Below are 25,561 nucleotides of genomic sequence, written 5' to 3' on the forward strand. Positions count from 1 at the left end.
ACAAAAAAAGAATAATCAAGAAGCAAATATTAATCGTATTTTTCCTTCATCATGTTATCAAAATCACATAATATCTGGAATTTGATGTGGTTATCAAACATTTTACTGCAGTGGTAAATTTTTCTTAGTATTTGCATAGTCTGACTGAATATAAATTATTTTATAAAAAGTAATGATTACAAAAACATTAACTACAAAATGTTGACATAAAAATACAAAATGTTGACATAAAAAATACAAAATGCAATGTGAGAGGTTCAAGTTTCTTTTCAATGGAGCAGTCTCTCAGTCCTCATAAGTAATCAGTCATCTTATTGGAGCCATCCAGCAGGTTTGCAGGCAGTGAAACCGGAATGACAATAACCCAAAGCACCATTCAACAGGCCTGAATGACTGGTTTCACATCTCACCTGCATATTACTAAATGGTTCCTAAATAGCTTATGACCAGGTCTGAGAGGGGCAGGACATTGGACATATAACACTAAACATGTTTTAAAAGTTGTTAAAACAATAATTTTAAAAGTTTAATGTATCGTATAACGTAACATAAGTTTTCACATAAAGAAATGTAAGTCCTTCTTTGGTTTCCTAAAAAAGCCGTTTAATTCATTCATTGGCTGGCTATCGCTGTGTCCCTGGTTCTGATTGGAGGAGATTTCACCTTTGACCCCAAGTGTCACTTCCTGCTACTTGTGACTAGGCTGATATCGGTTTGGGACTGGGGTTAAAGCCATACCAATGTGACTCCAGACTCAATGTCTACAGTAGAAAACAGAGTAGTCTTCAGCCTCCACCATCACCCCTCCTAGACATTCCAGGCCAGGTGTGTAAAGGTGTGTTTAGGTAGACGCCCCTGGTTCCTTGTTCCTCTGGAAGGGCTGAGTGTTCCTGGGTGGAGTATCACCATCCAGCTGGGTGAAAACAGGAGAGATGGGAGGAGCACTGTAAATCACTACCAGTTCACACCCTTGACTACGCCACACTCCAAGGTTTCACCCCACACTTCCATAGTATTATGGGATGTCTTAATGGTCATAGGCCCAACAATATGAAATTATCTGTGGTATTTTCGTATTTTGTTCTGAATAATGATTGTATCTATAGTATAAAACACAAAAAAGCACGTACCCGGCTTGTTTGACTGGGTCTTGTGGTGTGGGTGGAGCTCTGGTTGGGGTGATGATCGGGATCGCTGTGATTACGTCTGTCACAGCTATGACTGTGGTTTCCATGGCTACTGTTGCCACTGTTTTGGCCGATGCTGAGACTGATGATAGCGTCACAGTTAGAGGCCGGGCTGTGGGAGGGGCATAACGGTTGTAGGGTTGTGCGTTCCAGGCTAGCCACCATCTGACGAGACTCAGCTAGCAGCCTCTGTAGATGATTGGTTGAGGAACGCTGGTCCTCCTGGGGGAATGGACAAAATATAAAGAAGTTTAAACTTTAAGACTGAATCCTGGCCAATTACTTTTCTTTATCTCCACAGTAGGAATTTATTATGAAAATCAGGAGTTTTTTCCTGTCAGGTAACATGGTTCACTCACATCTTCTAAAGCTGTAAAAAGGCCTCCCAGGTTGCCATTGACAACACCTCGTTCATTGGTGGTTGTTGGAGAGGTGGAGTCATTTGCAGGACCAAGGCTCCTCCTACTCCGGGAGGAAGGGGAGGGGCTATCCAGGTACACACAGGTGAGATCACCTTGGCTGGGAAAGCAGTCAGTCAGTCAATCAATCAATCCAATCAATCAAACCTTACTATCTGTGAGACAAATTTGGGGTCAATATAAAAGAGTGTACCATTCTTTCTCTGTATATTCTGTCCCTACCAGGTGTTACAAGGGCTGATGTCCACCAGCAGTATGGAGGAGTCCTCGGTCTCTGGTCCTCCATTAAACACAGCTAGGAGCTCCATCCCTGCACCTGGCCCTGCCTCTGTCCCTGTCTCAGAGCTGCCTGCTTCAGACGGGCTAGGTTCACTCTGTTCCTGGCCTTCAGATGTATATCTACACCTACAGCTGGGCCCTGTCTGTCCGTCAACCATACTACCAAAGCCACAGCTCTGCCCTGCCTGTACTTCAGTCATACTACCACAACTAGCTGTCTTATAGGAGCTAGGTCCTGTCTGTCCCTCAACCATACTGCTACACCCACATTCAGGGGACTCAGTCCTCTCCACCAGGGAACCGGCATTCGTACCGATTCCATCCTCACACAATGACTCCCTGCATTCTTTTCCTGATGTTCCCTGGTGGCTGTAGTTCGAGACTCCGTCGCTAACTTTACCAGAAGTGTGACCCACATTCCCGCTGTTATTCTTGCTGAAATTCCCGCTTACTCCACTCTGACTCCGTGTCCCTCTGCCTTCTTTTCCTGAAGCTCCCTGGCGGCTGTAGTTCGAGACTCTGTCGCTAATGCTAACTTGATCGGGAGTGCGGTTTAACGAACCCTCATTCCCACTATTATTCCCACTAACTCCAATCTGACTCTGTATGCCTCTGCCTTCTCTCCCTGCTGATTTCTGTTGGCTGCGATAGCTAGCAATGCGGTCGCTCAGCGACAGTGTGGTGGTTCCAGCGGCTAGGCTACTACGGGTTGCCATGGTTTCCTTGCTAGCTCTCCCTAGTGTTTCCTGGCTGCTGTAGTTTGATTCATGTTCGCTGAGTTTGGTGAGTTGTTGTTGTTCTTGTTGCCTAAGAGACGTGCTTTGGGTTCCTGAAACAGTAGACAGGTAGTCGCTGAAGTTGACGCTAGCTTGATCTGGCGATCGAGTTCGACTAAGCGTTCCTGTGGCGCCGGCTATGCTAGGTGTATCCATGGTTTCTCTACTCTCTCTCCCTGCCATTGTTTCCTGGTGACTTGACTCTCGCTTGGTGTAGGAACTGTGAGTACGGGGGTTTGATATGTTCTGGTTCTCTCTCTCCGTTGATGACAAACGGTCACTAACGCTGCTAGCTTGGACCGTTGAGTGACTCAGCAACTCTCTGGGGACAGCAGCAGTGAGGTCCCGGGTTGCCACTGTACCGTCAGTGAGGTCAGAGGTCAAACCTGAAACACTACTTTCCTCCTCCTGCTGGGGTGCCTGTCTCTCTCCTGTGACGAGGAGGGGGAAGGGGGGTTCTGGTTGGTTTGGGTGGGGGTCTATACTCCTGCTTAAAGCCTGTCTGTAGACTGACCCTGCTGCTCGTCTCTCTGTTCCTTCTCCTCTCTCTGTTCCCTGACTGGTCATAGACACCATTTCAGCACCTCCTCTAAAGCCACAGAAACAACAGCAACATATCTGAGACCTACAGCAACACTAAAACTGCACTGCTGTGCAAAACATCACTGTTCAACTGAGTTGAATAAATATACACATGCACGCACACCCAGCTCACCTTCCATTTGGCCCCTGTCCCTCAGCCTGTTTCAGGGCCTCCCGGGTGCTCTCCAGGTTCAGCTGAAGCAGCTGCAGGTCATTCTGCTGGTTCTCACACACCTGGAGCACACACAGACACACACTTAGGATTGTGGACACTTCAACATAGATTTCATGCATATCATGTCAGGGTAAATTATACTTTCATTGGTTGACCCAGTGTAAATGATTATTAATTTACATCAATATTTCATCTTAGTCTGGGTAACTTTGGCCAAATACAGCTCCTTAGCCTCTTCAGGTTAACTGTGTCAGGGCTGAGTCAAGGCCCAGGTATGTGACACACCACCAACACAGACAGCGCCAAACAGCCAAGGTAGAGAACATTCCTGAAGTTCCACAGGTATGCTGTAGAACCTGACCGACAGCCCAGCCCAATGCGCTGTGGGTAAAAGTGTGGAGGTAGAGATAAGGTAAGAGGTGACACACCTGGCGTAGACAGTGCAGCTCTGACTCTGTGCGCTCCTGCTTGGAACGAGCCAATCCCAGCAGCTCATCCTTCCAGCTCTCCCCCTCACCTGGCAGACAGGAACCATGTCAAAAGCAGTCACAATAGTTTCTTATTAATAGTTTGGTAGAAATGTATAATTTATTTTCTTAGTGAGCTGTCTAAAATAATGCACTATGAGACGAGAGAAGCTGGAGTGGTTCAATCAGTCAGTCTATCTATGTTAATACAGTCAATAAAGACTGTTAGGGCAGAGAATAACAGCGATTAGCAAGAGGAACTAGATGTTCCTGTTGAGGGAAACAATGACCTGGAACTATAGCACTACAGGCACCCTCCCTACTGTTCCAGAGGAGGCCCTACATGCACCATATACAATGTTCACAGGCTTCTCCTGTCATTACATTGGAAAACCTTGCCTCTAGAGGTCGGTACCAGACAAGACAGGGGTTTAGGCAGCTGTAAATAACATTGTGACAAATATATTTGTGAAAACGTTTCACTCAAAAGTCCTATATAAATAAACTTGGTTGAATGCGAGGTACCCGAGAGAGCCAGCTCCCTGCGCAGCAGCTGTCCTTCCTGTTTCAGACGGATGATGTCCTCTCTCTGGGCACTGCCCTCTGTCACCTGCTGCTGTAACTCTTCTAGAACCACAACACGGGGGATGGAGAGAGAGAGGGAGGGAGAGGGAGGGAGAAGAAGGAGAGTGAGAGCGCATAATTTAAGAGTGCACAGGTATATGACAACTAGCTTTTTCAGTCTTACTGAAAACTACAAAACTTTTGTAGTGTACTGTATCTAATCATAATATGCCATTTAGCAGACGCTTTTATCCAAAGCGACTTACAGTCATGCATGCATAAAACATTTTTTTGTATGGGTGGTCCCGGGGATCGAACCCACTACCTTAGCGTTACAAGCGCCGTGCTCTACCAGCTGAGCTACAGAGGACCACATCTCTGAGCCATGTACTCAGGCACCTGTACCTTTGAGCCGTGTGTTCTCGTGCCGGGCCTCTCTGTATCGCCGTTTGTGCTCCTCGAACTCCCTGAGCACCCTGGCTTCCTGTGATCGACTCTCCTTCAGCAAACCCTCCATCTCCCGCAGGCGCCCAGACAGATCTACGATGTGATTGGTTGCCTCCGTCACATCCTTGTCCTGGTGGGGGAAGAAGAGGTTATATACAGTGGGTACCATATGTATTCACACCTTTTGGAATTTTCCACATTTTGTTGTGTTATAAAGTGGGATTGAAATTAATTGAATTGTGATTTTTTTGTATCATTGATCTACGTGGAAGAACAAATCTAAAAAATAAGTTAAATATATGAAAAATAAAACAGTAATATACCTTGATTAGAGTGTCTTCAGAAAGTATTTATACCCCTTGACTTCTTCAACATTTTGTTGTGTTACAAAGTGGGATTAAAATGTATTTAATTGTAATTTTTTGCCAACGATCTACACAAAATACTCTGTAATGTCAAAGTAGAAGAAAAATTATAATATTTGTAAAGAAATTATGAAAAATAAAACACTAATATATTGCGACCGTCGTCTGGGTTAGGGGAAGGTTTGGCCGGCTGGGATGTCCTTGTCCCATCGCACTCTAGCGACTCCTTGTGGCGTCCGGGCGCATGCACGCTGACTTCTGTCGCCAGCTATACAGTACTTTCCTCCGACACATTGGTGCGGCTAGCTTCCGGGTTAAGCGAGCAGTGTGTCAAGAAGCAGTGTGGCTTGGCGGGGGACGCATGCCTCTTCCGAGTCCGTACGGGAGTTGCAGCGATGGGACAAGACTGTAACTACCAATTGGATATCACGAAATTGGGGAGAAAAAGGGGTAAAAAATATATATACACTACCGGTCAAAAGTTTTAGAACACCTACTCATTCAAGGGTTTTTCTTTATTTTTACTATTTTCTACATTGTAGAATAATACACTTTATATTTGAGATTCTTCAAATAGCCACCCTTTGCCTTGATGACAGCTCTGCACACTCTTTGCATTCTCTCAACCAGCTTCATGAGGGAGTCACCTGGAATGCATTTCAATTAACAGGTGTGTCTTCTTAAAAGTTAATTTGTGGAATTTCTTTCCTTCTTAATGCATTTGAGCCAATCAGTTGTGTTGTGACAATGTAGTGGGGTATACAGAAGATAGCCCTATTTTGTAAAAGTCCAAGTCCATATTATTGCAAGAACAGCTCAAATAAGCAAAGAGAAACGACAGTCCATCATTACTAAGACATGAAGGTCAGTCAATACTGAAAATGTCAAGAACTTTAAACGTTTCTTCATGTGCAGTCGCAAAAACCATCAAGCGCTATGATGAAACTGGCTCTTATGAGGACCGCCACATGAATGGAAGACCCAGAGTTATAAGTTCATTATAGTTACCAGCCTCAGAAATTGCAGCCCAAATAAATGCTTTACAGAGTTCAAGTAACAGACACATCTCAACATCAACTGTTCAGATGAGACTGTGTGAATCAGGCCTTCGTGGTTGAATTGCTGCAAAGAATCCACTACTAAAGGACACCAATAAGAAGAGACTTGCTTGGGCCAAGAAACACGAGCAATGGACATTAGACCGCTGGAAATTTGTCCTTTGGTCTGGAGTCCAAATTGGAGATTTTTGGTTTCAACAGCTGTGTCTTTGTGAGACGCGGTGTAGGTGAACGGATGATCTCCGCATGTGTAGTTCCCACCGTAAAGCATGGAGGTGTTATGGTGTGGCGCAGTGGTCCCGAGTGGCGCAGTGGTCTAAGGCACTGCATCGCAGTGTTAGCTGTGCCACTAGAGATCCTGGTTCGAATCCAGGCTCTGTCGTAGCCGGCCGCGACCGGGAGACCCATGGGGCGGCGCATAATTGGCCCAGCGTTGTCCAGGGTAGGGGAGGGAATGGCCGGCAGGGATGTAGCTCAGTTGGTAGAGCATGGCGTTTGCAACGCCAGGGTTGTGGGTTCGATTCCCACGGGGGGCCAGTATGATAAATATAGAATAATGTATGCACTAACTGTAAGTCGCTCTGGATAAGAGCGTCTGCTAAATGACTAAAATGTAATGTAAATGTAATGGTGTGGGGGTGCTTTGCTGGTGACACTGTCTGTGATTTATTTAGAATTCAAGACACACTTAACCAGCATGGCTACCACAGCATTCTGCAGCGATACACCATCCCATCTGGTTTGGGCTTAGTGGGACTATCATTTGTTTTTCAACAGGACAATGACCCAACACACCTCCAGGCTGTGTAAGGGCTATTTTACCAAGAAGGAGAGTGATGGAGTGCTGAATCAGATGACCTGGCCTCCACAATCCCCTGACCTCAACCAAATTGAGATGATTTGGGATGAGTTGGACCGCAGAGTGAAGGCAAAGCAGCCAACAAGGGCTCAGCATATGTGGGAACTCCTTCAAGACTGTTGGAAAGCATTCCAGATGAAGCTGGTTGAGAGAATGCCAAGAGTGTGCAAAGCTGTCATCAAGGCAAAGGGTGGCTATTTGAAGAATCTCAAATACAAAATATATTTTGATTTGTTTAACAATCTTTTTAGTTTTGATGTCTTCACTATTATTCTACAATGTAGAAAATAGTAAAAATGAAGAAAAACCCTTGATTGAGTAGGTGTTCTAATACTTTTGATCGGTAGTGTATATGAATAAATAAATACAAAACATTAAAAAGAACTGGGGAGTTTTTCAGGATAAAAAATAAACGGAATGGAGCTAAGCACAGGCAAAATCCTAGAGGAAAACCTGGTTGAGTCTGCTTTCCACCAGGCACTGGGAAATGAACTCACCTTTCAGCAGGACAATAACCTAAAACACAAGGTCAAATCTACACTGGAGTTGCTTACCAGGAAGACAGTGAGTGGCCGAGATACAGTTTTGACTTAAATCTACTTGAAAATCTATGGCAAGAAATGAAAATGTTAGAATTTTTCTAACATGTATTGATTGACTCAGGGGGTTGAATACTTATCTAATCAAGATAAAGTATGTGTTTTATTTGTCAAAAATAATATTTAAAAAATACTTTGACAATACAGAGTATTTTGTGTAGATTGTTGACAAAAAAATGACAATTAAATCAATTTTATTCCCACTTTTTAACATAACAAAATGTGGAAAAAGTCAAGGGGTGTGAATACTTTCTGAAGGCACTGTATATTATTATTATTATTTTCACTCTGTCATTTAGTAGTCCTGTGTAGCTCAGTTGGTAGAGCATGGCGCTTGCAACGCCAGGGTTGTGGGTTCGATTCCCACGGGGGACCAGTATGAAAATGTATGCACTCACTAACTGTAAGTCGCTCTGGATAAGAGCATCTGCTAAAATGACTAAAACATTTTTACTAAAATATTGTGGAGTAACTACAATGGTGTTGATCCATCATCAATTTTCTCCCTTCACAACCATTGAACTCTGTAGCTGTTTTAAAATCACCAATGGCCTCATGGTGACATCCCTGAGCAGTTTCCTTCCTGTCCTGCACCTCAGTTCAGAAGGACGACTGTATCTCCGTTGTGTCTGGGTGGTTTAATACATATTCAATGTTTGATTTGTTATTGTTACCTAACTGTGGTCCTCTGTAGCTCAGCTGGTAGAGCACGGCGCTTGTAACGCCAAGGTAGTGGGTTCGATCCCCGGGACCACCCATACACAAAAAAAAATTATGCACGCATTACTGTAAGTCGCTTTGGATAAAAGCGTCTGCTAAATGGCATATTATTTATTATTTTACAAATCACTGCCCTTCTTTGAGGCTTTTGAAAAGCTCCCCGGTCTTTGTAGTTGAATCTGTGCTTGAAATTCAATACTTGACTGAGGGACCTTACAGATGTGTGTATGGGGGACAGACAAATGGGTAGTCATTCAAAAATCATGTAACTTATTATGCAATTTGTTAAGCCAAATTTGACTCCTGAACTAATTTAGTCTTGCCTAAACAAAACAAGTGAATAATTTTGCAACAACTATATTTTGTGTAGATCAATGACAAAAAAACTAAATCCATTTCAATCTCACTTTGTCATGCAACAAAATGTGAAAAAAATCCAAGGGGGGTGAGTACTTATGATAACCACTGTACAATTTACAGTCTGCATGTCTGTAATCTCAGCAGGGGTGCAAATTTCACTGGGGACGGGGGGGACATGAAATTGCATTTTTGTCCCCCCCAGTTTTATAATTGGAATGTGATACAAAACGAGGCATTGGTGTGCTTTAGGACCATGCGGACGCCTCCGAGTGGTCGGCTAGGCTGTTTGGAGTGTTTATCCGACTGGATAAAAAACAAACAAATAATGTTCCCCCCACTTCTAAAACCTGAATCTCGGCACCCAGAACCAAATCAGCTAGGCTGTCGTGAGAGACTAGCAGGTCTGTAACTGCACGGCTTTACTACTCTATTACAGGGTCATCAGAGTTAGAGACGAAGGTTTAAGAAAGCAAGTGAAGCGTACCTTGAGTCTGAGCATGGCGCTGAGCTCCTCCCCTCTGACTTGCAGAGAGCCCAGCTGGGCTGACAGAGACATCACTGTGGAGTTCAGACTTTGGTTCTTCTCCTGGTGGGGGAGACAAAACAACATGACACCAGAAACCCTTTGTTTCACAGTCCTGTTTAACAACAACACCGGAAACACTTTCTTTCACGGACTGCAAATAATCACATCAGTACAACACAAAATTGGACTGCAAATAATTACATCAGTACAACACCAAATTGGCTGTGTGTGTGTTTGTACCTTCAGGTCGTGACAGTGTTGGCTGGCGTGCTGCTGTTTCTGCACCAGCTCGAGCAGCTGTTGCTGGGTAGAGTTGAGCTCCCTGTGGCCTTCCTTCTCCCGGGCCTCCACGACGTGAACCCTCTTAGTCACAGCTCTGATCACCTCATTACGCTTCTGAAGCTCATCTAAGACAAGCAAACACACATTATGACACACAGATTGATACACATACAAGCAAAAACACACACACACACAACATGCATGCATGCACACGCACAAACACCAGAGATCTTATCAATGCTATTCCCAGACCCATCATATGCAAAGCAAACATCATAAAATAATACAGAGGATACAATTCACCATCTAGGTCTGGATGTAACTACCCATCATTAAGGTTATTTTGGGAATGTACACACACACAGATGATGGATGGAATATTTCGTGTTAATTTGGGATTGAGGCCTATGTCCCCTCTCTCACCCTCCAGGCGAGCACACCTCTGCTCCAGGGTCAGGACTCTTTGGCGGTCTTGTTCCCAGGAAGTGAGCTGCTTGTGGTGGGCAGCAGCCATGGTGTTGAGCTCCTGGTCCCGGTCCTTCAGTTCAGAAATAAGCAGCTGCAGCTCCCGCCTCTGCCTTTGGATGGTGGCACTCTCCATCTCACCAAGAGACTATTATAACACACACAGAACAGACACACACATACACAAATGTAAATACAGGAGTGAGTAGGCATGCGCACACACACACGTACAAACATGTAGAGAGTACCAGTACTGACCTGCTACCTATAATGGTAGCCTTGCTAGCCCATAGTAATAGTTTCACATTTTATCAACCAGCCGTTAGCTACCATGGGCACACCTTACTGTCATTAACATTCTATTTTGCATTCTGTGATTCTATCAAGGATGCAATGATGTAACAAAGGAGAACATGAGCAGTGTGTTCCACAATGTTTGAAAAATGAGGCATCTGGCTCTGTGTTGTGTAAACAGCAGCACCTCCCACCTTTCTGTCCTGTAGGAGGGGTAGAGACAGGGAGGGGGTTTGGGTGTAGAGGCTGCCTGTAGGACTAAGGCCTGGGGGACTTCTGGCTGACTGGCTGGCCATCTTCTGTCCCTCATTCTGAGCTGAGGTGGACACTAGGGAGGGCTCCTCGATAAACGCTCCCACATTCTTCTGCAAAAATGGAGCCATTGTCATTCATGTTAGAATTTCTCATTTTATTAGACTAGTAGCCTAACCAAGGCAATAAGACAAAATAAAAACGTATCAAATGAGTTTTCAAAATGTATGGTCAAATAACATTTTTATTTGGATGAAATATAACAGGTCCAATAACATTGATTTGCTCACTATTACCTTTTTCACAGGTGTGCTGTGCCAGGGATCACATGGAGTAACTGAAAACACAAATACACGTTTTTGTATTACAGCTTTCTCAGACATAGCCGACTAAACTCAACGATTTACAATGGAGTTGAGTGGCGACTAGTGTGGGCAAACTAGAGACATTGTCCATGCTATTCTTTGGGTGCTGAAATCCGTCGTTTTTAATAAAAACGTCATTTTATGTGATGTTGGAACTCCAGTCCGCCCACACTAGTCGCCGCTCAACTCCCTCGTAAATCGTTGAACCGGCTATCTCGACACCAGAATAACTGTGAGATCAGAAGGACACACCATAATAGCTGTGCGATGATGATGAGTGTCCAGAGCCTCCATTTGGATTGATTGTTCTTCTACTGCCTTGGTCCATCTCCACTCAGTCATGGCGTTTTTTTGTAATTTATGAAATGTTACAGTTTTGATTAACTTTAACGCTAGCTAGTTACATCACGACTTGCCTAACAGCTAACGTTAATCAGATGTAGATGGGCATCTCATGATCATTGTCTATTATTCAAATCATGGTACCATTTACATAAATACATTGACAGCAAAATACAGAGCATAATCAAATAAAATGGATTACTCCACAATTATCTAACACTAAGTTAATTTGGAAATGGAAATAACCAGCTAGCCTAGCATAAAATCCCTGTTGAAAGTTTGCAAATTTTCAAATCACTTGTTGTGATGGCCGCGGAGGAGTGGACGTCAAGGCATACTCGTGAATGCCTATCGTATAACGTCAAACTTAAATCATAATAGGGGTTACATATGAGGTGTGTTTTACTTTATTTTCCAATAGATCGGAATGTTGTTATAAAATGTCATTCATAGCATATTTTTTTTAAACAAAATGTTTATTTTTATAGAAGTCATAATGCAGGCAACTAAGTGAACACCTATTATTTCTTAGACGTGCGTGCGTTCCAAGAGGTATTGACGGGACCCCTAGCCAAATCAGGCAGTAGGTGTGCTCAAGCTGTAATAATTGAGCATTAATCTGTTTCAACTTTACTTAATAATGCTTGTTTTGTTAAACAGTCAACAATATTAAGGTCGTTTTCGAGGGGTATGTATCATGTTGTTGTCTTTCCATTGATTGACTTGGAGGTGATGCTAGCTCAATGTGCTATCTAACGTTAGCTGCGCCGTTAGTTAGCATATCTAGCTAACTAGCTATGAATTAAGTCTCAGCCAAGAAACCAGTTGTCAAAAATATTATCTAGCTGGCTGGCCTGCTGTTGAAGCTTGCTAGCTCTCACATTAACATACTACCACGAGTTTTGCTTATCTAACTTGTAGTCTTGGATATATCCTAATTGTGTCTGGCAAAGGCACCAACAACACATAGGCAGCATGCAAGTTTGCAAGCTAATGGTTGCTGGCTAATTATGTCTGACAGCCTGATTTGAGTTTTAACAGCAGCTGTAAGGAAAGCTGTCATACAATTCTACCTCTGAATTAATAACAATAATCTTCTTTGTTGTCAAGCTAGATATTGCTCCTCTGCCTGTTAACTAGCTAAGGCCAAGGTATGACATGCCAAATGTCCCAGTTTAGAACCTCACGTTGCCCAATAATTGACTAAAGGAGCCTAACGTTACTCCTTATAGTCCAAGGACCTTGCATGTTCTATTTAGAGTCGAATTTGCTCTGGCAGCCAAAACAGCCAAATACTCCATCTAAACGTGAATCGATTCTCAATTGCGGTACGGTTCTAGTAGAAACATATAGCCCTCTAGCTTTGGAACACAACATAGGGAGTCTGTTTATTGGTTGGACTCGCTGAGTTGTGCATCTTTCTGGTGGCTGGCGACAGAAAATAACCCTACCGGCTTCACCATAAAACGTTTCCAGTCAACAAAGGCATATGTATAATCTTTAGGAACTCTATTTACCAGATGTAAAGTGAAATGTGTCCTTCGCTATCAAATAAACGTCTGAATCCAACTTTTGTCCGAACAACACCATCTGAATCCAACTTTTGTCCGAACAACACCATTTTCCTGTTGTTAAACGGCGGGCTGCCATTAAATCAAATCACATTTTATTGGTTGTATACTCATATTTAGCAGATGTTATTGCGGGTGTAGCGAAATGCTTGTGTTCCTAGCTCCAGCAGTGCAGTAATATCTAACAATTCACAAGAATACACACAGATCTAAAAGTAAAATATTGGAATTATAAAATATATAAATATTAGGACGAGCAATGTCGGAGTCTGGTGTGTGTGATGGGATGTATAGACATTATGGACAGTGTGGATAGAATATTTAGTATATCTGTAGAATACATAGGATAGAATAGTGTGTATATATATATACAGCAATAGTTGAATATGATGGCATTGAATAGAATACACTATATACATATGAAATGAGTAAAACAGTATGTAAACATTATTAAAGTGACCAGTGATTCCATGTCTATGTACATAGGGCAGCAGCCTCTAGGGTGCAGGGTTGAGTAACCGGGTGGTAGCTGGCTAGTGACAGTGACTAAATTCAGGGCAGGGTACTGGGTGGAGGCTGCTAGTGATGGCTATTTAACAGTCTGATGGCCTTGAGACAGAAGCTGTTTTTTTTAGTCACTCCGTCCCAGCTTTGATGCACCTGTACTGACATTAGACCCCGCACGTCACGCGATACTTCCTACCTCAAAATCTACCACTGTCTACACAGCAGGTGGTGCAGTTCTGACAAAAGTTGGATTCAGACGTTTATTTCATAGTGAGGGTCACATTTCACTTTACGTCTTCCATCTGTTTTCTGTAAACAAGCGCTCTAAAATTGAAATATGGCCGTGTGGGAACCCTATCTCTAAAATGGTGTGTAGTAATTTAACCTTTTTGTTTTTTGGAGAGAAAACAATTCTAGCTGATATGAAAGATATGTTACTTATGTTTCCAAAACTGGCTGAGAGAACATTTTAGTTTTAAAGCTAATTTCCTGAAATTTTACATGTTTTGCCATTGGGCTGAGAGAGAATTTGCAGTTTTATAGCTAATTTCCTGCAATTCTACACTTTGCCATGGCTTATGCTGTGTTCTTATGCTATCTGAATGACTCAAACATTATAACAAAATCAATGGGGGCCACCATGCCATGATATATTTGGAATTTTAGATTGATTGTCTAGTTTTTATTATGGTGGTTGTTAGTTCTCAAAGATGATCTTATAAAAAAATATATAGCTCCATTATCTTTTTATCTCCAGCATCTGTTTTCAGTGCTTTGACAATGTATGTTTGCTGTCGTCAGACCAATCCATTGTCCAGGGTCCAGGATCTTGACTAAGCCAAGTTGTCTATGGTGAAAGACTGATTGTCTATGATTCTCACTTTTCGTTCGATTTGAAGGCATACTTTACCCAATTAACCTTTTTTCACCTATGTGTTCAGATAATCTGTCATGGCTACTACTGAGAATGCAGAGACGTGTTCACCAGAAAACAAGAGAGACCATCATGGGAGTGCTGACCCGGACACAAAGTACCCAATGAAAGTCCAGTATTGTGGAGGTAAGTACTACGTAGTAGAAGGTAGTATCCGGGCAGCGTCCAAAATGGCACCCTATTCTAGTGATCTATACATGATCATGGCCAATTCCTAAAACATTGTTTTGCAATGTCACATGATTGTCAAGGTCTAACACTTCATGTCTTTTTTCCAGTGTGCTCCTTGCCAACAGAGTACTGTGAGTACATGCCTGAGCCGTCCAAATGCAGACAGTGGCTGGAGAAGAACTTCCCAGATGTGTTTGCCAGGATGAGTGTAGGTGAGTTCCATCAGACAGTCTCTTGTTCTTTCTCTCTCTCTGTTTCCTATCAGGAAGATGGGCAATAATGAATGCTGTCGTATTAAAATACACTTTTTTTCTTCTGCCTTACTGGTCCGGTAGGAAATGCTCCCAAGCAGGACACCGGCGGTGTAGAGGCGCCCCCTGTTGGAGAGGAGGATGAGAAGAAGAAGCAGAAGAGAGGTCCGAGTTCCTCTTCATTTTCAGTTTTGAATTCTTAAATGCATCCTTCCTCCTCAAATCCTAACCCAGTGTTTCCCAGCACAACCTTCAGGGACCCCCCAGCCTTTGTACATACTTGCTCTATTCCAGACTAAATCACCAAGATTAATTGGTTGAATCAGGTGTGTTTAGTGCTGAAATAGAACAAATGTGCAACGGCTAGTGGGTGTCTGAGGACTGGCATTGGAGACCCCTGTTCTAACCTGTCTGTGCCGACTCTAGGTGGCAGAGGACAGATCAAACAGAAAAAGAAGACTGTCCCTCAGAAAATAACGATAGCTAAAATCCCCCGTGCCAAGAAGAAATATGTCACACGAGTCTGTGGAATGAACACCTTTGGTAAGACTGCTGACTGTGTCACACACTGTTACTGTAACCACCTTGTTAAATACATGGACAGACCCATAACCTTGTTTTTCTATCTTGTGACTGTGGACTTCCTCCCTGCAGAAATTGACCTTAAAGAGGCTCAGAGATTCTTTGCCCAGAAGTTCTCCTGCGGAGCCTCGGTGACTGCAGAGGATGAAATCATCATTCAGGGAGATTTTACAGATGACATCATCGATGTCATTCAGGAAAAGTGGCCTGAGGTAAGACGGCTGCGTTTACTCTTCCACACCAAATAGATGGCTGAAAAAAGTTAGTTACAGGAAATAGACGAGTAGTCTGTGTGTACCTCAATGAGACATTATACACACACACTCTAACCATCTGTGTGTCTCTCCATTGTAGGTGGATGACGACAGCATTGATGATCTTGGAGAAGTCAAGAAGTGAAGACCCGACGTGCACTTTTACTGAAAATGGATGCAACATGTAACAACAACCTGGCCAAATGTACACATTAACATTAAAAAGGAGTCGTTTTATATCTATTTTATTTACTGTATAGAAACTGTGGACTCGGCCATCCTCCTTGGCATTTTTCAGTTCTTGATAGCTGCTCTCTCTCTCGGTTGCCAAAGGTCTGGTCTGATGAAGTGAATCCTTCCAAAACGCTTTTCACTCAGCAACATTTTAGGGTAATAAATGTCGGTCTCATTCACTTGTTCATTCTTTAGTCCTTCTTTCAAACCGCTCTTCATCATCCCACTCTGTAAGTACCTGTCTCACTGTACTGTCTGCAATGGACAGTGCATTCGGAAAGTATTCAGACCCCTTGACTTTTTCCACATTTTGTTACGTTACAGCCTTATTCTGAAATGGATTAAATAAAGCATGTTCCTCATCGATCTACACACAATACCCCATAATTACACAGTGAAAACAAGTTTTTAGAGATTTTTGCAAATGTATTAAAAATAAACATACCTTGTGTAAATAAGTATTCAGACCCTTTGCTATGAGACTCGAAATTAAGCTCAGGTGCATCCTGTTTCCATTGATCATCCTTGAGATGTTTCTACAACTTGATTGGAGTCCACCTGTGGGAAATACAATTGATTAGACATGATTTGGAAAGGCACACACCTGTCTATATAAAAAGGTCCCACAGTTGACAGTGCATGTCAGAGAAAATACCAAGCCATGAGGTCAAAGCAATTGTCCGCAGAGCTCTGAGACAAGATTGTGTGGAGGTAGAGATCTGGGGAAGGGTACCAAAGAATGTCTGCAGCATTGAAGGTCCCCAAGAACACAGTGGCCTCAATTCTTAATGGAAGAGGTTTGGAACCACCAAGACTCTTCCTAGAGCTGGCTGTCCGGCCAAACGGAGCAATCGGGGGAGAAGGGCCTTGGTCAGGGAGGTGACCACGAACCTGATGGCCACTCTGACAGAGCTCCAGAGTTCCTCTGTGGAGATGGGAGAACCTTATAGAAGGACAACCATCTCTGCAGTACTCTACCAATCAGGCCTTTATGGTAGAGTGGCCAGACGGAAGCCACTCCTCAGTAAAAGGCACATGACAGCCCGCTTGGAGTTTGCCAAAAGGCACCTACAGGACTCTCAGACCATGACAAAAAATATTCTCTGATCTGATGAAACCAAGATTGAACTCTTTGGCCTGAATGCCAAGCGTCCTGTCTGGAGGAAACCTGGCACCATCCTTACGGTGAAGCGTGGTGACAGCATCATGCTGTGGGGATGTTTTTAAGCGGCAGGGACTGGGAGACTAGTCAGGATCGAGGGAAAGATGAACGGAGCAAAGTACAGAGAGGTCCTTGATGAAAACTTGCTTCAGAGCGCTCAGGACCTCAGACTGGGGCGAAGGTTCACCTTCTAACAGGACAACGACCCATAGGACACAGCCAAGACAACGCAGGAGTGGCTTCGGGACAAGTCTCTGAATGTCCTTGAGTGGCACAGCCAGAGCCCGGACTTGAACCAGATCTAACATCTCTAGAGAGACCTGAAAATAGCTGTGCAGCGACGCTCCCCTTCCAACCTGACAGTGCTTGAGAGGATCTGCAGAGAAGAAGGGGAGGAACTCTCTCTTTTAAGGCCCTTCTCGAGAAGACTCAAGCTGTAATCGCTGCCCAAGGTGCTTCAACAAAGTACTGAGTAAAGGGTCTGAATACTTATGTAAATTTAATATTTCCGTTTTTTTAAAATATATATACATTTGCAAAAATGTCAAAATACCTATTTTTGCTTTGTCATTATGGGGTATTGTGTGTAGATTTATGAGAAAAAAACTAATTTAATCAATTTTAGAATAATGCTGTAACTTAAGAAAATGTGGAAAAAGTCAAGGGGTCTGAATACTTTCCGAATACACTATGTTCATGCTGCCATTGTTTTATTTCATTTAATGAGACGCATTTAAGGGATTCTATTCTGTGGGCAAGGGGCAGGGCCAGTGGAACTCAATGACATACTTAAGTGATAATGCCTGAGAAGCCGGTGTTTGGAGGATATACTGGCACAGGTGTTGTTAGGCAAACCGTGCCATATATCCTCCGAACACCGGCTTCGAGGGCATTATCACTTTTATACAACCGGTTACCAACATATTCAAATAATTATTTACATATTTAATTTTAAAATGTTATTTTGATGAATGAATGGATAATATTTCATCCTTCCACAAGCTATAGTCCCGAAACAAATCTAGGGTTGCTAACCAAGCCGGCTGATCGTTCGTTCTATTGCTTCGGTTGCCAGAGACGCGACCCAGTCTTTCAGTCTTTTTATTCTGTACAGTGCCTTGCAAAATTATTCATCCCCCTTGGCGTTTATCCTATTTTGTTGCATTACAACCTGTAATTTAAATTGATTTTTATTTGGATTTCATGTAATGGACATACACAAAATAGTCAAAATTGGTGAAGTGAAATGAAAAAAATAACTTGTTTCAAAAAATTATAAAAAATAAATAACGGAAGAGTGGTGCGTGCATATGTATTCACCCCCTTTGCTATGAAGCCCCTAAATAAGATCTGTGCAACCAATTACCTTCAGAAGTCACATAATTAGTTAAATAAAGTCCACCTGTGTGCAATCTAACTGTCACATGATCGGTCACATGATCTCAGTATACATACACCTGTTCTGAAAGGCCCCAGAGTCTGCAACACCACTAAGCAAGGGGCACCACCAAGCAAGCGGCACCATGAAGACCAAGGAGCTCTCCAAACTGGTCAGGGACAAAGTTGTGGAGAAGTACAGATCTGGGCTGGGTTATAAAAAAATATCAGAAACTTTTAACATCCCACGGAGCACCATTAAATCCATTATTTAAAAAATGGAAAGAATATGGCACCACAACAAACCTGCCAAGAGAGGGCCACCCACCAAAACCCACGGACCAGGCAAGGAGGGCATTAATCAGAGGCAACAAAGAGACAAAAGATAACCCTGAAGGAGCTGCAAAGCTCCACAGCGGAGATTGGAGTATCTGTCCATAGGACCACTTTAAGCTGTACACTCCACAGAGCTGGGCTTTACGGAAGAGTGGCCAGAAAAAAAGCCATTGCTTAAAGAAAAAAATAAGCTAACACGTTTGGTGTTCGCCAAAAGGCATGTGGGAGACTCCCCAAACATTTTGAAGAAGGTACTCTGGTCAGATGAGACTAAAATTGAGCTTTTTGGCTATCAAGGAGAACGCTATGTCTGGTGCAAACCCAACACCTCTCATCACCCCGAGAACACCAGGGAACAGGGAAACCTGTTTCAGTCTTCCAGAGATTCGAGACTGGGACGGAGGTTCACCTTCCAGCAGGACAATGACCCTAAGCATACTGCTAAAGCAACACTCGAGTGGTTTAAGGGGAAACATTGAAATGTCTTGGAATGGCCTAGTCAAAGCCCAGACCTCAATCCAATTGAGAAACTGTGGTATGACTTAAAGATTGCTGTACACCAGTGGAACCCATCCAACTTAAAGGAGCTGGAGCAGTTTTGCCTTGAAGAATGGTCAAAAATCCCAGTGGCTAGATGTGCCAAGCTTATAGAGACATACCCCAAGAGACTTGCAGCTGTAATTGCTGCAAAAGGTGGCTCTACAAAGTATTGACTTTGGGGGGGGTGAATAGTTATGCACACTCAAGTTTTCTATTTTTTTGTCTTATTTCTTGTTTTGTTTCACAATAAAAAATATTTTGCATCTTCAAAGTGGTAGGCATGTTGTGTAAATGATACAACCCCCCCCCAAAAAAAAATATATATATTTTAATTCCAGGTTGTAAGGCAACAAAATAGGAAAAATGCCAAGGGGGGTGAATACTTTCGCTAGCCACTGTATCTATGGACGCGATCCAGTTGTTGGTTCTAAATGTTCCATTGACATACTGGCTGGCGACGTTCTTGTCCTTTGCTTCCTAGCTAGCCAACTACGGCTAACTTACAGTCTCATCAAACAGTGCAGACAGAATTACAACAGTAGCTGCATTTGTTGAAGCTGTTTTCTTGTGACATTTATTTGGATACATCCATAACAATTAGCTAATTAGGCGCGATTTCGCCTGGCATAAAAAATGTGCTCACTCCTCAGGACACTGTTGTTCAGAGGAGCTAGCCAACAACACAGGTAACACAATAACTTCAAACTGAAGCTGGAAAGACTGCAAACTAGCTGCACTTCGTTTCACCTTTTTTCAATGAACATTTCTTTGTGTATATCCATAAAAATGATGCCAGTTGATTCATGATTTCGACTGGCTGAGAAACGCTGCCTGCCTCGCTCTCTCGTCCCGACTCTGGACCCATACACGTTTATTACTATTAGACAGTTAGAGATCGAATTTGAATATTGAAACAATGTTGCAAAAGTCGGAGAGACAGACAGTAAGGTTTATACAAATCTCAGCTGTTGAAAACTAAATGTTAGTTTAAAAGAAATGTGAGATAATGTCTAGATGCTTTTTATAGTGGAGATCAAGTTTATAACTTCCCTGCCTGGGATGATGAGACAGTGGATTGCGCAGTCAGATGGAACAGAGTAAATAGGCATTTTAACGTCATAGATTTAGCCAGTGGTAACTTGTGGAATAGACACCAATCAGCATTCAGGATTAGACCCACCCATTGTATAATGGGAAATATGTATTATGGTGACATTATTTAGGAATTTGGGCGGCACATAATCAGGGGGATAATTTGCAGAAAGGATTTGAAATCACATCTACCAGGATCTATTTGTCTAACTATTGGATAAGGCTAACTGGCATCTCAGGATGAAAAAGATGGATGGTGTTTCCCCCAAACTGCCAAATCTCCTAAAACAATTATAAAAGAATAGATAAGGGTCAAGGTCAGAGAGTACCTCCCTTTGAAACCGCTTCTTTAGGAGCATTTTCTTCCATTTTGTGCCTACTGAACAGGACCAGGTGGTGTGACCTTTAAATTAGTTGTATTCTGGGAAACCTTGGGGTCCCTTATATACCCATGAGTATAATCTTTCCACCAGCATAATAGTTTTATAATGAACCCATAATCCCTGGGCTGTTGGTGTACACACTCAGAGCCATCTGCCTATAGAACAAGAGATACAAGAGATAACACACTGTACACCCACACACACTCTCCACATTGTTGGCACCGGAAAGATCGTTTGCATGTCCGCAAATAGTAAAATCCCCGGTCCCATGCAGCAGGTGCCAAGACAACCCTATCTATATTGACTTTCTTTAGAGAGGAGCAAAGCCGCACACAGACGGTCTCTCCAGTCCGTAGCGTATCGTTTGACCCATGGAAAACTTCACTACTACGGAAGACGACTGCTGTGCCTTTGAGTCTCCCATCCTGGACCGGGTCCTGCCTCCCATCCTGGTGCTGGAGTTCATGTTTGGGCTGATGGGGAATGTTGTGGCTCTGTGGATGTTTATTTTCCACATGGACACCTGGAACCCCAACTCTGTCTACCTCACACACCTGGCCATGGCCGACTCCATCGTCCTGTTCTGTCTTCCATTCAGAGCCGACTACTACCGACGTGGCAAGCACTGGATCCATGGTGATATCCTGTGCCGGATTATGCTGTTCCTGTTGATGGCCAACCGCGCCGCTAGCATCTTCTTCCTCACTGCGGTGGCTGTCGACCGTTACTTCAAGATCGTTCACCCCATGAACAAGATCAACCAGATGGGCCTGAACTACGCTCTGTGGGTGTCTCTGGGCCTGTGGGGCCTGATCATTGCTGCAACCGGGTACCTGCTGGCCAACGAACACTTCTTCATCCGCAACAACCGGACGCAGTGCGAGAGCTTCAACATCTGCATGGGCTTCAGCCCGCTGTCTACGTGGCACAACACCTTCTACGTGATCCAGTTCTTCTTGCCCACCGCCATTGTCACCTTCTGCACCTTCTGCATCACCTGGCAGCTGAAGAACAAGACGATCGACACCGGGGGGAAGATCAAACGCGCGGTGCAGTTTGTCATGGCCGTGGCACTCATCTTCATCATTTGCTTCTTCCCTAGTACGGTGTCTCGGATCGCTGTGTGGATCCTAAAGGCCTGGTACAACGAGTGCCGGTATTTCAAAGAGGCCAATTTGGCATTCTACACCTCTGTGTGTTTCACCTACTTCAACAGCGTGCTGAACCCCATTGTGTACTACTTCTCCAGCCCTGTCTTCAGCCAGACCTTCCTGAAGCTGTTCAACAGACTGCTGGGGAGGAAAGAGGAGGAGGGACAGCCAGCCTCGCCTGAGACTGGAACTGGGACCGGCAGTCCGAACACAGTGTCAGGGAGGATCTGATGAAGTAGTAACTTCTAACCACTGATCCAGGGTCAGGGCCTGTACTCGCAAAGTGTCTCAGACTAAGTCTTATTCATTGTGATCTAAAATACAAAACTGATCCTAGATCAGCACTCCTAGGCCTACTCTGAGACGCTTTGGTGTGTTCTGTCAATGAAGAATATCAACCAGACGTGAAGGAATCCAATGAGGGTGGAGATAGGTGTCTGTTAGATAAGAATGCCTTTTTTTTAATCATTGCTGTATAGCCAACACCTAAATGTTATGTTAATGTTCTATAGCTAAAATTAGAAATGAATTAATAGGTTTGATCAATTAAGAATGTGTATGCAGTATAACAGTGGCATCTTTAATGTAATATTTCATATTTACAATACTTTGTCTTTGATGAGTTTTATGTATTTGCTGGTGATTCAAGTAAATTCATCGTGAACTAGAAAAGTACATTTCCTAAAGAAAATGTGTGTGCTTGCTAGCTTGTCTTAAAGTATTTATGGTTGTGAAATACTGTAAGTTATAGTAGTAATAGTGACTGCAGTAGTAATGATAGTGACTGGTTATAGTTGAAAAAGTAGGTAGATGGACAAATTGATTATTTGATAGGATAGGATAGCCTGAACATGTGAAAGTTGGTTTAGTGTCTCTAGCTTGAACAGTTCAAGAGTTACTATTACTGTTGGTGGGTTGTTTTATGCTAATTTAGTTGTTTTAATATTTGTAGCTGAAATGGTCAAAGAGCAGTAGCATTTAAATTGTCTACCACTGTGTTCTTATGGTTGGCATTGAATCCATGAAGTTTTATGCTAATTTATGCCAATCAAAATAGTTTATAGTTCATGAAGGTTTTAGATAATTTGACGTTAGGATAGCCTGAATGTTTTAAAGTTGTTTTTGTAGCTTAATTGGCCAAGGAGCAGGACCGTTTTGAATAGCTACCACTTTATTCCTATGTTTCTCATTCAAACCCATGTTCATTTATGCATATTTTTCATTGTTATAGTTCAAAAAGTATAGATAGGTGGAAAGATTGATTGATTGATAGGATAGCCTTAACATGAGAATGTTGGTTTGGTGTCTCTAGCTTTAACAGTTTAAGAGTTACTATTACTGTTGGTGGGTTGTTTTATGATAATTTAAAATGATTTAAATAGTTATAATGTATAAAGTTAAAAAATGTTTTAAAGTTGTTTTAATGTTTGTAGCTGAAATGGTGAAAGAGCAGTAGCATTTAAAATGTATATCACTGTGTTGTTGTTTGGCTTTGAAAACATTAAGTTGTATGCTAATTTATACAAATTAAAATAATGTATATTTGCTTAAAGTTTTAGAGAGCAATTCTTCCACTGTCGGGAGAAATGGTAATGCATATTAATATAAGTTAATTGCATGCAAATAAAGGTTGCTTCGCTACCACACCCACAATGGAAGCACAATCATGGCCTCGGATTCGCAGGTGGACGCATAGAACAGAGCCAGGGTCTGTTTCTGTGGCGGTTGAAATGATAAAAGGCTCATGGTTTTTGACATTTTTTGTGCTCTTTGAAACCAGCAACTGACGGTAAAAACACAACTTCTCAACAGAGGTTGAAACATTCATAACCAATGGGCACTACATCAACATACACATTGTTTTGTGGGAGAAAATAGAATGTCTACGTTGCACAGTAATATCACAATCTCTAACATATCTCATGGTGTATTTTAGGGATGAGGAGACTGCGATTCCTTAGTAAAAGGGAGTTATGAAATCTGAAGACAAGTTACATTAGCCAAGACACATTAAACCGATCATAATCACTGTTTGAAACATTAACTTCAGCATTGCACAGGTGTGTGAATCGTCTTTATTTCCTTTTTACGCTATTTCGCTGTTATGCCTGAATTCGACCCAAAACCAACTAGGAAGCCTGCAGTGTTGAGGAGTGGTTGGATGAGACCAATCCTATGTCAAGAAAAACCCTTAACCTTGCCAGCCTGCTCATAATTTTTATTCAGTTTGACTTGCCATAAGTTCTGTGTCTAAACTGTGCATAAGAAAACTAAAGTGTTCTTGCCTTCAGCAAGCACATTAATTAATTGTGATTTCCACAAAGGAATGATTCAAATATATTATTTCCAGAGAGATTATTTTCATTGAAAGTCTTATTTGTCAAATACAATGACTTTCCAAGTGATACAAGTGTGTTTTGTGAGGTTGTAATAATAATAATAATATGCCATTTAGCAGACGCTTTTATCCAAAGCGACTTACAGTCATGCGTGCATACATTTTTGTGTATGGGTGGTCCCGGGGATCGAACCCACTACCTTGGCGTTACAAGCGCCGTGCTCTACCAGCTGAGCTACAGAGGACCAGAGGAGCTTGTCTATGGTTTAATAGGTACACTGGCAATGTGTTTGCATAAAAGCAAATGTAATTATATCAGTTGTTATATAACATGTACAATATGCTTTTAATGATCACTGTACATATATAAAACTATTTTATTATATTTGGCCAATGTTTAGTTATGCCAATAACACAGTTGGTGGATGGAGGGAGAACCGATGCTTCGCAGGTGACGTCACAGTCTGGCGCTGGGAAGGGCTGGCTGCTAGAGAAAACTAGCTGGGCAGCGTAGCTCCGTGAAATTAGCGTATTTTAGCGGCATTAAGCGGCATTAACAGTTCCAAATCGCGCAAAAAGTTTCAAAATAAAAGTCTTACCTTTACTTGAACACAATACCACACATTTTAGTATATTTTTGATGAGCAGCTAGCAAATAAAATAAAATTGTTTTTGTCACATGCTTTGTAAGCAACAGGTGTGGACTAACAGTGAAATGCTTACTTATGGGCCCTTCCCAACAATTTTACATTTACATTTACGTCATTTAGCAGACGCTCTTATCCAGAGCGACTTACAAATTGATGCATTCACCTTATAGCCAGTGGGATAACCACTTTAGGAGCGGGGTGACGTGAGAGAACTTGGGAAGGTTGAACACCAGATGGGCTGCGGCATTCTGGATGAGTTGTAGGGGTTTAATGGCACAGGCAGGGAGCCCAGCCAACAGCGAGTTGCAGTAATCCAGACGGGAGATGACAAGTGCCTGGATTAGGACCTGTGCCGCTTCCTGTGTAAGGCAGGGTCGTACTCTCCGAATGTTGTAGAGCATGAACCTACAGGATCGGGTCACCGCCTTGATGTAAGCAGAGAACGACAGGGTGTTGTCCAGGGTCACGCCAAGGCTCTTCGCACTCTGGGAGGAGGACACAACAGAGTTGTCAACCGTGATGGCGAGATCATGGAACGGGCAGTCCTTCCCCGGGAGGAAGAGCAGCTCCGTCTTGCCGAGGTTCAGCTTGAGGTGGTGATCCGTCATCCACACTGATATGTCTGCCAGACATGCAGAGATGCGA

At 42.8% G+C, this 25,561-nt stretch overlaps 3 protein-coding genes across 8 annotated transcripts; 2 read left to right on the forward strand and 1 right to left on the reverse strand.

Moving 5' to 3' along the window:
* Positions 1–27: 27 nt before the first annotated feature.
* ccdc62 (coiled-coil domain containing 62) lies at positions 28–11,703 on the reverse strand. Of its 3 annotated transcripts, XM_041898854.1 has the most exons (14): positions 11,294–11,703; positions 10,973–11,013; positions 10,619–10,789; positions 10,089–10,278; positions 9,624–9,790; positions 9,342–9,443; positions 4,855–5,026; positions 4,411–4,512; positions 3,847–3,935; positions 3,377–3,477; positions 1,829–3,250; positions 1,547–1,706; positions 1,131–1,409; positions 28–913 (listed from the first exon to the last, which is right to left on the reverse strand). In XM_041898854.1, the coding sequence occupies exons 1-14, from the start codon at positions 11,367–11,369 to the stop codon at positions 842–844; spliced, it is 3,144 nt and encodes a 1,047-aa protein (XP_041754788.1). In that variant the 5' UTR covers positions 11,370–11,703; the 3' UTR covers positions 28–841. The 3 variants fall into 3 exon arrangements, with proteins under 3 accessions (XP_041754788.1, XP_041754790.1, XP_041754789.1); XM_041898856.1 differs by lacking the exon at positions 1,829–3,250; XM_041898855.2 differs by lacking the exons at positions 10,619–10,789; positions 10,973–11,013; positions 11,294–11,703 and adding an exon at positions 10,389–10,471.
* A 189-nt stretch (positions 11,704–11,892) lies between these two features.
* On the forward strand, positions 11,893–16,066 carry LOC121582760 (density-regulated protein). Of its 4 annotated transcripts, none has more exons than XM_041898850.1 (7): positions 11,893–11,966; positions 14,403–14,521; positions 14,674–14,778; positions 14,893–14,982; positions 15,244–15,360; positions 15,472–15,611; positions 15,754–16,066. In XM_041898850.1, the coding sequence occupies exons 2-7, from the start codon at positions 14,413–14,415 to the stop codon at positions 15,796–15,798; spliced, it is 606 nt and encodes a 201-aa protein (XP_041754784.1). In that variant the 5' UTR covers positions 11,893–11,966; positions 14,403–14,412; the 3' UTR covers positions 15,799–16,066. The 4 variants fall into 4 exon arrangements, with proteins under 4 accessions (XP_041754784.1, XP_041754785.1, XP_041754786.1 ...); XM_041898851.1 differs by having other exon boundaries at positions 11,905–11,970; XM_041898852.2 differs by having other exon boundaries at positions 11,923–12,071; positions 14,902–14,982.
* Positions 16,067–21,148: 5,082 nt separating this feature from the next.
* LOC121583542 (hydroxycarboxylic acid receptor 2-like) lies at positions 21,149–22,159 on the forward strand. Its single transcript, XM_041899671.1, has one exon. The coding sequence runs from the start codon at positions 21,149–21,151 to the stop codon at positions 22,157–22,159; it is 1,011 nt and encodes a 336-aa protein (XP_041755605.1).
* The last annotated feature ends 3,402 nt before the right edge of the window (positions 22,160–25,561 follow it).

Source organism: Coregonus clupeaformis, chromosome 15, assembly GCF_020615455.1.
Source record: "Coregonus clupeaformis isolate EN_2021a chromosome 15, ASM2061545v1, whole genome shotgun sequence".
NCBI lineage: Eukaryota > Metazoa > Chordata > Actinopteri > Salmoniformes > Salmonidae > Coregonus > Coregonus clupeaformis.

Excerpts from the sequence above, each read along its gene's own strand:
- LOC121583542 (XM_041899671.1), top strand. The coding sequence starts at position 21,149 with ATGGAAAACTTCACTACTACGGAAGACGACTGCTGTGCCTTTGAGTCT.
- LOC121582760 (XM_041898850.1), top strand. The coding sequence starts at position 14,413 with ATGGCTACTACTGAGAATGCAGAGACGTGTTCACCAGAAAACAAGAGA. Across the intron at positions 14,779-14,892 it reads GTTTGCCAGGATGAGTGTAG|GTCCGGTAGGAAATGCTCCC; the intron begins GTGAGTTCCATC and ends TCTGCCTTACTG. Across the intron at positions 15,361-15,471 it reads CTGTGGAATGAACACCTTTG|AAATTGACCTTAAAGAGGCT; the intron begins GTAAGACTGCTG and ends TCCTCCCTGCAG.
- ccdc62 (XM_041898854.1), bottom strand. The coding sequence starts at position 11,369 with ATGGACCAAGGCAGTAGAAGAACAATCAATCCAAATGGAGGCTCTGGA. Across the intron at positions 10,790-10,972 it reads ACAGCACACCTGTGAAAAAG|AAGAATGTGGGAGCGTTTAT; the intron begins GTAATAGTGAGC and ends CCATTTTTGCAG. Across the intron at positions 3,478-3,846 it reads AGCTGCACTGTCTACGCCAG|GTGTGTGAGAACCAGCAGAA; the intron begins GTGTGTCACCTC and ends TGTGTGCTCCAG.